This window comes from Pseudomyrmex gracilis, unplaced genomic scaffold, assembly GCF_002006095.1.
Source record: "Pseudomyrmex gracilis isolate BER0280 unplaced genomic scaffold, ASM200609v1 scaffold_59, whole genome shotgun sequence".
In the NCBI taxonomy this organism is placed as follows: Eukaryota; Metazoa; Arthropoda; class Insecta; order Hymenoptera; family Formicidae; genus Pseudomyrmex; species Pseudomyrmex gracilis.
The window spans coordinates 432464-444949 of record NW_018020643.1 but is presented as its reverse complement, the minus strand read 5'-3'; the positions used below and the strand labels follow the sequence as shown (position 1 = coordinate 444949).

The following is a 12486-nucleotide window of genomic DNA, read 5'->3' as shown; positions in this document are numbered from 1 at the left end:
ATATCTCAATAAGAGCTTTTATGATAATTACTTCTGAGAGAAGCGTTTTTTTTTTTTTTTTTTTTTTTTTAATCGAGCATAAACAGACGCTCTCGGCGTAATATTCAATATTGTTACAGTACATGGCAAACGCAATTGTGCAATTCATTTTTAGAAACGTATGCGCGTTAAATATATATAAAAAAAAACGTGCAGATAATAATTTCAAACATATTCTGTCGGTTTTGTGTATGTATGTGTTTTTTTTTTTTTTTTTTTTTACCTCAAGTCATCGACTTTTCATTGTATAGACTTCCTCGCATGCTCTGAATATATTACGCATTCATATTGTGTGTATGCTTTACATTCCCGGAAATCTAATGTTAACAAGTACGAACAACTCATTTAATTGACATTGCGAGCAAGTGACATCTAATCGCCACCGGGAGATTTTCAATTCATTTTCGGAGCGGGGGTATATATCTTATGTATCTTATACTATCAAATCAGATTGGTAGTATCGATATCGATAACGTCCGCACAACAATGATAATTGGAATTCCCGTTATCGCGCGCAATATCGATGCGTCCGTTTTGGAATCCACTTGTCCCTTGCGTGACTTTTCAAGGGCTTGATGATTCATGGTCGATTAAGCACAACGCCGTTTATTAAGGGATGGTTGGCAATCGAATTTTACGTCTGATTGATTGCGCGATTTTAACGTTACAAAATACCACAAGTAATCATCACTGATATTCGATCTAAAATTAAACTTGGAACAGATGGAAAAAAAAAAAAAAAAAAATTAAAAAATTAAAAAACACCCAAAAAGGCGTAAATATGAAACACATTTATAAAAAGTTATATAACGATATTAAGAAGGATAAAATGATTAAACTTTTCGCGGCTTGTCAAGGTTACATCTTCGTGTTCATTAGATATCTCTCTTCTTTCGCATGAGCGATTCTCCAGAGTATTCCCACGCATTTCACCCCTCAAGACATCCGCGTCACTTAAAAAAAAAAAAAAAAAAAGAAGAGTAGCAACTCTGCTGAATTTGCTCTCAATCTCTCTTCGATGATTGTTTACTCCTAAATATGTGGTGCTGTGCAAGCAGCGGGAGATGCAGATAAAAGCGTTAGAAAATTATGATCGCGAAAAATACACTGTGGCTTGAAACTAAATTATGTTCAATTTTTCAGTCGTATTTTTTCAAAGTACGTTGATTATTTTCTCTATTTAATGCGATGGACATAAGAGGATGTAAAACTTCAATTAAAATTTCAATTTCTCACAGCTATTGTTCCATGAGATGAGCTCTTTGAGCTGAATCCTGATTGGGACCGTTTTATTTATCGTCACAGTATGACGCAGCGAACGTCCGAAGGACGTAAAAGTATAAAACCACGTCGTCTTCGCGGAACCGCTCCTTTAATCAATTCAGGGGAACTATTTCGGGGTAATGTTCGCGCGCTTCGGGGTTGATTCGTCCCTCGAATAAATCTGACCGATTACATTAGGGATTTGTGAAAACACACGGAAATGTGTGTGTTTATTTTTATTTGTCTCGTTTGTTGTCACACTACAATCTGCCGAGATTACACGGGTGAACGTGTTTCGGAATTACATTACGTGCCAATAATACGTAATAATTCCGATCCCATTTGACGATTCAACAAACGGATAATCCGACAATTTGATTTTCTCCCTCAACCCTCGATGATCATTTTCGCGGATTCACATTGCCGAATATAGCAACGTATCGAAGAATTTGAAATTTCGAAGTTCTCGAATATATCCATGAACCCAAATTCCGAGAAATTCAAGAAAACCTCTAACGTTATCTTTTCTCTCTCTTTCTCTCTTATAATCGAAAATAGAATTAATGCTATGCACGTTTTTTCCTGTGTTTGCCGATTGTCCAGCGAATGGGAACCAAGGAAACTCGTTATCGGTCCGACAAAGCTTCTCAAGAAATGAGCCCGTCCGAGGGAATTTCCGTGAGAGAGTTAATCCCATAGAAAGGCGAGCTTAGTGTCGCTTCCCTCGGATTTTTATGACGGCCATGATTTCTCCTCGCTGATATCACTTATTCGAGCTTTTCTTGGAATTGCTTCGAACGATGATTTGTCCGGATTTTCTTGGCGCGAATTGCATTGCTTTCGATTTGCACATCGAGATATACAATAGCGATCGTGTTTGTGTGTGTGTGTGTGTCCCGGATTCGGAAAAGCTCAGGGGAACCCGTAAATAACCCAGGTGATTTATTCAAAACTTCGATTGCCTGAGCTGCGTCGAAAAAAACGACGAGAAGAGCGCGCAAAGAGCGAACAAGATACAAAGCAAGTTTTGTTATTCTACGCGAAAGATGAAAAGACCTCCGAGACTCGTAGACTAAATTGCGCTCGATCGTTGAGATGTGGGAAAGGATAAACCAACATTTTCTCGCGAATCAGAATAGGGATTTACAAGTAATCATACACATACGCGCACACTACTGTAATTTTGAAAATGTGAGAGCAATGGTTCATCGCGGACTGTAAATATAAAAGTCACATAAAAGTCATATAAAAGTCATATGAAAAAAATATATGTGACGATTAAAAAAATATAAAAATAATTCGTTTTTTTTTCTCTGGCGGTATTGAAATCTCTGATGTGAAACAACAAGCTCGTTTAATCTAACGGAAAGATTATTAATTGCGTTTGAATAACGTGAAATAACACCGGTCATTATATAATTGAAAATGAACGAAAATCTAAATCGAAGATTTGTGACACAATGAAGTTGTCGAGAGACAACTACGTCGCTTTGTTTACACGGGGTACACAATCCCACGTAGCCCGTATTATTCGTCCGATAGATAACTAACAAGTGGCTAATTGGATTTCGTATTTGATATCAATTATCGATGATACAAAATAATTTTCATTAATTTAAAACAAAAAAAGGCAAACAAATATTCTTGAAACAGACATGGGAATTGCTCTGTAAATACGTTTTTTTTTTTTTTACAAATGAAACCCCTGATTATAATAAATATGATACAGTTCGGACTCTCACAAAGGAACGTCGTTAAACTCGGAAATTTATGATTTTAAGCTTCGTACACGTGTATAAAATAATACAAATGAGAATTTTTTTAATTTTTATACATTTATCCGATCTGCAGATACGGTTGTGTGCAAAAGTTTCATTAAAAATCAGAATTTTCCGATTCGCGCGACGAGAGGGGGGTTCTCTCATCAGAACGCAAATAACCGCCTATCGCGTAATAACGCGTAATACGAACACTTTAGCGGCGAAATGAGGAAAAAGAGAGACCGTTGAAATCCCAACTGGCAGCGACGAGGGTTAACGATACGCGCGACGAGAGACACTCTCCTTCTCCCGCGCGCTTAATTGATTTCCCCTCTATCTCCCAACCCTCTCGCTGAAGACTCGTCTGTAATTGAGCAAGGCATTAATAACTTGCCGTATTGAATAATTCGTAGAAACGTACGTTCCCGAAAAGTCTCGGGACGTGCTTGAGAGAACTTATCGATTTCATATTAGCGTGTAAATCGACAGATGGAGGAAGAGCGCTTAAGCAGCGACGATGCGGAGGTACACCATGATGATTCTGCCCACGCATCTGCTCTTGTCCTCATATCATTTAGGGATTAATTTTTTTTTTGTCCTCCTTTCCTATTATCATCCGTTTCATATCAAGTGTTTTTCACTCGGTATCTTCTAATCGTATCACCTCCCTTCTTTTTTCCTTCCCTCTATAAATAATATCTCTCCCTTCTTCCTTATCGAAGTGCACCTACTCGGAAATATTGTCGTCACAGATTTTTCGTTCACGACTCCTCGGAGATATCCTCGGCTATCTCGTGATTTCTTCTTTTACGAAATCCAATTTCAACTTTCGGAAGTTTACAAGGAAACAGAGAAGTAAAGATTGTTTGTAACAACACCGTTACAGAACGAGTCGAGTTAATATTATTTGTTTCGTCGAAAACTAAGATTCGATGACACGTTAACAAAATAAAGAAAAAAAAAAAACTAGAAGAAGCGCGACTTGAAGTTTGACCGATTTTTTTTTACTCTAGGACTAGGTCATATATACACATATTGGTTTAGTAAAGTATATGCAACCAGATAACTATCTTCTTCCTTTTTTTTCTCTCTCTCTCTCTCTCTGTCTTTTTCTCTCTCATTCTTCTTCGTCTGTTACGTGTTTTTTCTTTGACTAGATATTATCCTATTATTGCCAGTCGAATAGGTCCGGGTTCATTAACCCGAGATACATCAATCGCGGCTTTATATAAATGCCCGATTTAACCTGATCGTGCATGCATGAAACCGTTCTTCATTTTCAGACTCCCAGCACTCGTTTTCCCATCTATGCATGGCGCCGCGACCTTGATGGCGATTTGCACTGACCTTGCGTTTTGTTCGAGATATCGGTCGGTCGGTAACAGCGATGCTTTTGCCATCATAGCGTCACTTTTAACGGCAGAACTTTGATTCCGCTACGTTCTCCCGCGAGCCATTCATTGCGTTCCATTGTGAAAACTTTCGGAACAATCTGCCGCGCTTTTAGCGCTAAATGCGCGAACCGGCCAACATTTTTCCTGAAAGTCTTGCAAAAGACTTTTTTCTCTTCTTTTTCTCCGTTTCTTTCTCGATAGTCTCACTCGGTCTGTATAGTCTTTCGTACAACGTGTCCAACATAAAGTCCAGATTGTATCTTATCTCATGAGTTTTCCGATATTCGTCCGGGTCCGGAAAACGTTCTCGTACGAGAAGCATTGTGAGGGATTTTTATTCGCCAGTTCCAACCCCCGTAGCGAAGAAATTCCCCGGATAATAAAGTAAATCTTCATCTACACAACTCTCGAAACATTGTGCGCAAGGATTACTTGAATGGGCAGTGTTTATAGCGTGTTTCGCGGCGACGCGTTTTGCCGTTTCGCGTTGACAGTGTCGTTTATTACCGTCCCAGTTTGTTTGCACGGAATGGCGGAAGTGTCGAGGGGAGGGCGGAAGTGTAATGTATCAGTGTCCGCGTCTCTCTTTTATTCGGACTAAATGATCTCTTCAGAGATGAAATGTTTTTTATCCTTTCTATAAACTTTGCAATGTTTTATATATATATATATATATATATACACGTATATATACTTGAATTGCGGCAGGTAGAGAGCAATTGATGCTCGCGATGTGTTAAAATGTGTGTATCATTCGATTTATTTCCATAGTTTCTTATTACTTACCGCCATATATCGTTCAGTAAATTGCTCAATGCTTGTCGATCAATCAGTGCCAATGACATTTGGCGAGCACCTTTTCACCGATAGCGGCTGTAAAAATAGCCTATATAAACACGCCTGAATATACGTTGAATAAACGCTTCTGTTTCTGCTAGTTGAACGTTCGATATTTTTGTCCGGTTTTCTTAATCCGATTGCCTTCATAAATAATGAGAGTGAAGATACGCTCTCTGTTGGTTTATTTATTAATTGAGAACAATTGAGCGTAATTCCAGCATATTTGCAAAAAAAAAAAAAAAAAAAAAACTTCTTGGCTGTGTGAGTTAGGTGTAAGTTTTCACGTGTTGCAAACACGAGAAGCATAAAAGTTAAATGGAGGGATGAAGTCACTTTTTTCTCTCGTAGCAATGAACGTATAAAGACTCAAGTTCGAAATTCTACTTACAAGGACAACCCGCTCATTGCCAGTCAGATTGAGATCTCAGTGAGATTGAGCAAACAATTTTAAATCCTCAATCCTTTTTTGCGCGCAATAAAATAAAACGGTTGTCGCGCGAACTTGAATTTATTTCCGTCTATACTATTTGTAGTCTGTCGTTTATTTAAATTTATGTGTTATACTTAGACAAAATATAAGTGACGAGGACTTTCCGTATGTTTCAGTGGCCGTGCGGGGGTGACTGGAGTGATGGGATGGGGCCAGAGCCCCATGGAGTTCGGGTAGACCCGTCTCCGGCCCAGCTCCCCAGCCCCCTCCGCCATCGATATCGCCACTGCTCCTGCCAGCGACGCAGAGGGCCACCTCGATCGCGATGGAGGCCTCTAGCAATCAACAACAGAAAGAGAAGGAGCCACGCGTTGACAGACCTTACGCCTTCGACAAGGTATCTCGGCGCGCAAATATAAAATATTTTTCTAAAAACACAGACGGGATCCATGGTTTTTCTTTTTAAATTAAACATATTTAATTAATGTAAGTCACATCTTGCATATAAACTGTACTTAGCGCAAAGATGACTTACTAAAATAAATCCCTTGTATTTTTTTAATATGCAAGTATCGTTGAAAATTTAATGACAGTAGCAATAATAACTGATCGCTCTAATGTAGATGGAGGGGCTGGTGCGGGAGATGCAAGACCCTGAGAGCGGGGTACCCGTGCGAAGCCAAAAACAATTTCTCACCTCGATCCCTTCAGCATTCATGGGTGAGTGCCATCGGTACCTGCGTTGTCCAGTAAGCGTAAGCGGCCATCACGGCCAGGACACTACAGTAGGCTGCCTGCGTGTTGCAGGTTACGACCTCATCGAGTGGCTGATGGAACGGCTTGGCATCGAAGAATCAGGTACGGACTCGTATGTGTCTACCACCACTGATCGTTGTCAGCAATGTCAGCTCTCTCCTTTCTTCGCTGTTGCCGTTCTTTCTCGCTCGCTCGCCCGACCATTCCCAATACGCGCGCAACGACAACGCTCTGTCTGAGGATACGCTAACGATATTAACGATACTTTCGCTTCGCTGTTTCCGACCCATGTCTGCATCGATACTGTCAGCTTGATGCCTTTTGAAGTATCGATTTTATGTATACTGACACGTTACACCACACACAGAATATTCTTTGCTTCAAGTCGAAACATGAAATAGCAATCTTGTTTACATATGAAGCAATTTGAAAACCGCTGTTTCACAAGGTGGATGTGTACTCCCATATATTTTTTGGATGTTACCCCCGTGGGTTTTTTGACGCGCATGACGAATCCGTTATTTGCGCGAATAAACAATAAATATAAATTTGATCGAACGTTTGTTTTGTCAACAAACAAACATAATTTGCATAAGTGAACTTTAATATTTTTGTAAGTATTTCTGTAAGTATATGATATTCTTTCTCAATAACTATATTCGAAATGTTGAATTTGAAATATTTACAGTATTTGAAAATAATATTTCTCAAAATGTACGCACACACTCGTGGATATTTATTTATCTGCGATTTACCGAATTTAAATTTAAATTGAATATCAATATCTGAATTAAATTAAATATATATTAATTGAAGAGTTTGTGTGGGAGGTTGACCCGTTTCCGGCTCTGCTCCCCAGCTCTCTCCGTTATCGATATCGCCATTGTTTCTGCCAGAGACGCGGAGGACCATCTCGATCTCGATGGGGATCTAATATATTTTTATCTTTGAAGCTAATTTTTTCTCTAAGAAAAACAACGTATTTTACTTTCCAAAAACGAGCAAAATATTTTTTGACATATGAAGGGGCATGTTTGTTGAACTGTGTTGGCTGACGAAAACCATAATACCATAACACAGAACAATATGGCATCGTGTTTGAGTGATCTGCACGACCCTAAGCAACGCTCTTAGAGGCTTCTGTCAATACAAGTATTTTCTCAAATATCAAAATGTGTCATTATGTTTAACAGTAGAGGCGGTCCATATTGCTAATCAACTATGCCAGTATGGCTACTTCTTCCCGGTGAATGACTCCAAAACGCTCACTGTAAAGGATGATAGCTCTCTGTATAGGTTTCAGGTAAGCTAGATCACAGAAAATATAACAATTGAGAAATATGTGAAGATTTCTTTCTCTGCGGCACACACATTAAAAAAATCTTATAATTCTTATCCCGAAATCTTAATACACGCATAGACACCTTATTATTGGCCGTGGCGACATAGAACCCTCTTCTCCGATAAGGAGGAGTACGCGATTTATCTGGTTAAGCGAACTCTGAGGAACAAACAACGACATGCTCTCGAAGACTACGAAATTGTACGTAAATCTGTGTTATTATTCCGGAATAATACACACACGATAAAGAGCAGAGTTGTTTCTAAAAAAAAGATCACGTTGTTATTAACAGGAAGCTTTGAACGGCCTGAAGAAGAACTTGCAGAACAAATGGGACGCGATACAACTTCAAGCCGAGGAACAGGTGACTATAATTATCCGTGACTATTGTATTCAGTTTTCATTGGTAACGTATGTCAAAAAAATGTGTTTCCCCGTAATGCCGATTACGCGTATTCGAGCATGTGACTCCTTGAAATGCTGCTGATTCTGTGGGATCAGGTACGCCTATCCAAGGAGCGCAAGAAGGGGGACAAGATAGTGAGCGACTCGCAGGAACGAGCATTTTGGAGAGTCCATCGGCCGCCGCCCGGTTGTCTCAGTAGTCTGGAAGTCGTGCTCGTACCCACTCGTTTTCATCCCGGACTTACACGACCTTCGACACGCAAACGCACTCTTACCGATCTACAACGTGAGGTAAAGACAACAATTGTGATTCTTTTTTTTGCAGCGCGCTTCTTAAAGGATCTTCAATGTTTACGTTATAATCGCGTATAAATCTTTTCTCAGGTTGCTCTTCTGCAGAACAGTTTGACACGCACGAGAATAAAAGTTTCAACTGCTATCGAAAACTTAAAATCATACTTCGACACGTACGTCGAATACGATCCGATGTTTGTACAACCGCAACCTTCCAATCCATGGATTACTGACGATCATACGTTTTGGCAACTGAATAGTCCTATGTAAGCAATTAAAATCTTACGTGTTATTTAGCGAGTCTTCGTCAATTAAGTGATATATTTATAATAACGCAATTTTTAATGTACACTAGAGTGGAAGTTCCTACGGAAAGGCGTGTTAAACGGTGGGCACTGTCGATGGAAGAACTTATGTCTGATCCTACAGGTAAACCACTTCTCGGTCATCATTAATCGGGAATTCATTCCGCTAAAGAAATTCACACATGTAATTTCTATATCGCAACAGGTCTACAAGAATTTACGAATTATTTAAGAAAAGAGTACAGCCACGAAAACATACGATTTTGGCTAGCGGTCAAAGATCTCAGGCACAGTTCCCAAGCACATATACCTGAAAAAGTCAACGAAATTTTTAGGTAACCCATTTTATACAATTGATTTGTAAATAATGACATTTAAGAAAAAAATATATATATTTGTGATTTCTTAAATGCAGGGAATTCTTGGCGCCTGGAGCTCCGTGCGAAATCAATATAGACGGCAAAACGATGGAGAAGATTCATCAAGAGATGAAAAATCCAAGCAGATTCACGTTTGATTCCGCCGCGGAGCATGTATATACATTACTCCTGAAGAAGGACTGTTATCCTAGATTTATTCGCTCCGATCAATATCGTAACCTCTTATCTGCTGGCGTGCAACCTTTGCAAAAGAAAAGGTAAGATCTGTTTAAGCTCCGTTTCAATTTGCTTTGCGGGGGATCTCAAGTTGAAACGTAAACAACGACCCCAAAAATGTTGTGTCTTGTTTAGATTTTTCGGTTTCGGCGGCCAAGCCAAGAAGAAAATTTCCACCACTTCAACACCAACGTCTAGCACTTTGCAGCACGCTAACATAGCTAGCGGCGGCGGCAGTAGACGAAGAGGAAGCGACCGGAGCCTTTCTGGAAGTGCTCACGAGCTCGCTGTGTGCGGCGTCCGCGACGTCGCTTCCGCGCCGCGAGTACCGCACTCCCACAGCCAATCAAACCTCACCGACATCCCATACAGGTACGCGGAGTTTCGGAGATCAAAATCGCGGTTCCCGCGAGAGCGCATATCTGTTGTTTCCGATCCGGTCCGCCGCGATATGGCTATTATTGCGCTTTTTAGCATGCTATTCCTTGACATGGCACTGAGTAGGCGTGGCCGATGATAGGCTTATTCGTACGCGTCGTATTTTCAGGGGAGATCTACCACGACTCGTAAAGATACCTTCGAGGCCTAGTCCACATAGTATTCAGTAAGTCACACCCCCGATATATATATATATCACGGTTTTTCTCGATTTGATGTAAGAGCTGGATGCGCGTGCGGCGAATTAACAGCTTTTCGTTTACGTGGTTCTTCTCTCTTGTATCTTCGTGCCGTATGTCGCTCTTTCGGATCTTGGCAGTAACTTGATTTAACCGATAACGATTCTGGCCCGAGATATACGGAGGAAGAACCGGTACGCAAGCTTGTTAATGCACGCCGCTCATACCATGCTCTGCTGTATTTTCGTATCAGATTTTGGCAAACCCTCTTGTCTCGGTGTGTTTCAAAACTCTCGCACTTTAAATTTAAAAAATGTTGTCTTTATAAAAAACTCACTAATGTGTGTGAAGCAGTAAATGTTGATATTGTGTATGATGACATATTATGCTCGTTCTTTGATCCTCCTTGAAAAATCTTTCGGTGTCTCTGAATACTATATCAAATACTATTGTGTGTATATGAAGTGTCTTTTTTTTTTTTTAAATAAAAACTGCGTCCCAAAAGCGCTTTTCAACTTTGTTTTGTTTTCTAAGTACATTTGCATCATTTATCTCCTCATAGGAGAAAACAATTTGTATTTATTAAATGTTGTATATTTTTATGTGAAACACATTCAGCTTCGATATTGATACATTGTGTTGTCCACTTCAAGCTTAGTAACTCTTCTGTGTTTATATATATGTTTATGTATTTGTAATGTGTTTTGTTTAACATATGTATTATATGTGTACACACACATACATACATTATATATGTATACATACATTTGTCAAGCACGTCACTTGCACAGAGAGTAAGAAAGGTATATATACTGAACGTTTTGTAAAATTTTGCAACAAGTAATTGTTGTTTATAATACGTTATATTTAAAATGTGCGACAAGGACACGTGGATTTAAACTTTACAAAAAAAAAAAAAAAAACAACATCGTCCGGATCGAAATACGGAATGTCCCGGAATTATCGCGCACATTGTTCAAGCCTATCAAATAAAATAGAGATATCGGGATATTTTTGCGAAAATACGTATGTATAGAAATATCTATACTTTTCCTAATTGTTAAATGGAACATCACATGCATGTGTATTGACTGATGTTGAAGATAAATTGTAAAACTGTAAAAAAAAAAAAAAAAATACCCTACAGACACTTACGCAGACACACACGCACACAACGCGCGTGGTATCTTGCCGAGAGTAAACGGTGAAAACTAAATCATATAATAAAGTTCCTGTTGTCAGGGATGCTGGCGCGACGGAAGTGGCGGCTCGCCCTACGGACGACGTGTGTCCGTGGGAAGCCGTGCCGGGCCCGAGCACGGAACACGGAGGTGCGGCGGACGCCGCGTCCTCTGGAGGGACAGCGTCAGCTGATCAGTCCCGACACTTGTGGGACAGCGGCGGCGGTCATGCGACAACCACGCACTCCGCCGAGGCCGCGCGCGCCTCCCGCAAGAATTCGGCGCAGCTGGACTCCTGCAGCTCGTCATCGGACGTCAGCCTTGCTATCGTGGAAGTCTCCGAGCGGCTGCGGAAGTCGTGTAGTTTGCAACATAGTGGTAGCATAGGTCGGTAACAGTTAGAATACACGATTCTTCAGATTCTTGTGCTATGTATGTGTGCGAAGAATAGCAATGTATAAAAATCACATGTGAGGCAACGAATGTTATTCTTTTTTTTTTTTTTTTGTTTTTTTTTTTGTATGCGCAGGTGCACCGACTTCAGGCACAATTACGCGAAATTATTCTACTTGTTCAGCGAGCGGTCGTATCAGACTGTCTGAAATGAATCGCGCGTCCATGTCGTCCTGTAACTATCCATCACCTCAACAGTCATTCGAGTACTCTCACGCGGTTGAAAAGGTGGAAGAGAGAACGTCCTTGGAGAAGATTACGCTTCCCGAGGAAGAGGAGCTCGTGAAATCCGATGTCGTAAAGGAAAAACAATCGAGTCCCAGGTAAGTTAATCGTACGACTTGTGTTTTATAACAAGTCGATGAATTGCGCTTGAGAACAAAGTTGTTTCTCTGTGTCACCAAGGAAAAACGCGAAAGCGCCCTTGATCAGCATCAGCGCGATCGTAGGCGATCTGCCGAGTGACAACTCAACGGTGGAGAACGTCGACGATGACGCGAGCGAGAGTTGCACGGCCAAGGATGTAGAGGAGATTGTCGCCGAGGAGAAAACAAAAGACGAGGATTCGCGAGCCGATACCGGAGCGAATGTGTCGCCGGTAACTGAGGAACCGGCGACGACCGAGGAACCGCCGGAGGAAGCGCAGGTCGTACCTGTCTGGGAACCGGACGCCCGGCAGGGTGATCGATCGGCGACGGCGCAGGCGGTGCCTCGGCAGAAGCGTGACAATAATAACGAAGTATGCCCGTGGGAGGACGAGTAAGTACCTGAATCCTAACCGCTTACGCTTGTTGACGCGATCATCGCTTAC

The 12486-nt window shown here is 40.8% G+C and overlaps 1 protein-coding gene across 5 annotated transcripts in view; it reads left to right on the top strand.

Annotated features, from left to right (window-relative positions):
- Nucleotides 1–12486, top strand: part of LOC109854112 — a 33083-nt gene that overhangs the window by 12401 nt on the left and 8196 nt on the right. For 3 of the 5 annotated variants that reach the window (XM_020426899.1, XM_020426897.1, XM_020426898.1), the window contains exons 2-17: nucleotides 5903–6123; nucleotides 6350–6446; nucleotides 6534–6584; nucleotides 7676–7785; nucleotides 7903–8025; nucleotides 8117–8188; nucleotides 8320–8520; nucleotides 8614–8789; nucleotides 8879–8952; nucleotides 9034–9163; nucleotides 9244–9465; nucleotides 9560–9796; nucleotides 9972–10028; nucleotides 11284–11609; nucleotides 11752–11998; nucleotides 12081–12434. In XM_020426899.1, the coding sequence (XP_020282488.1) occupies nucleotides 6052–6123; nucleotides 6350–6446; nucleotides 6534–6584; nucleotides 7676–7785; nucleotides 7903–8025; nucleotides 8117–8188; nucleotides 8320–8520; nucleotides 8614–8789; nucleotides 8879–8952; nucleotides 9034–9163; nucleotides 9244–9465; nucleotides 9560–9796; nucleotides 9972–10028; nucleotides 11284–11609; nucleotides 11752–11998; nucleotides 12081–12434 (2549 nt within the window). In that variant the 5' untranslated portion in view covers nucleotides 5903–6051. The remainder of the gene's footprint in view (nucleotides 1–5902; nucleotides 6124–6349; nucleotides 6447–6533; nucleotides 6585–7675; nucleotides 7786–7902; nucleotides 8026–8116; nucleotides 8189–8319; nucleotides 8521–8613; nucleotides 8790–8878; nucleotides 8953–9033; nucleotides 9164–9243; nucleotides 9466–9559; nucleotides 9797–9971; nucleotides 10029–11283; nucleotides 11610–11751; nucleotides 11999–12080; nucleotides 12435–12486) is intronic. The other 2 variants (XM_020426900.1, XM_020426902.1) reach the window with 2 other exon arrangements.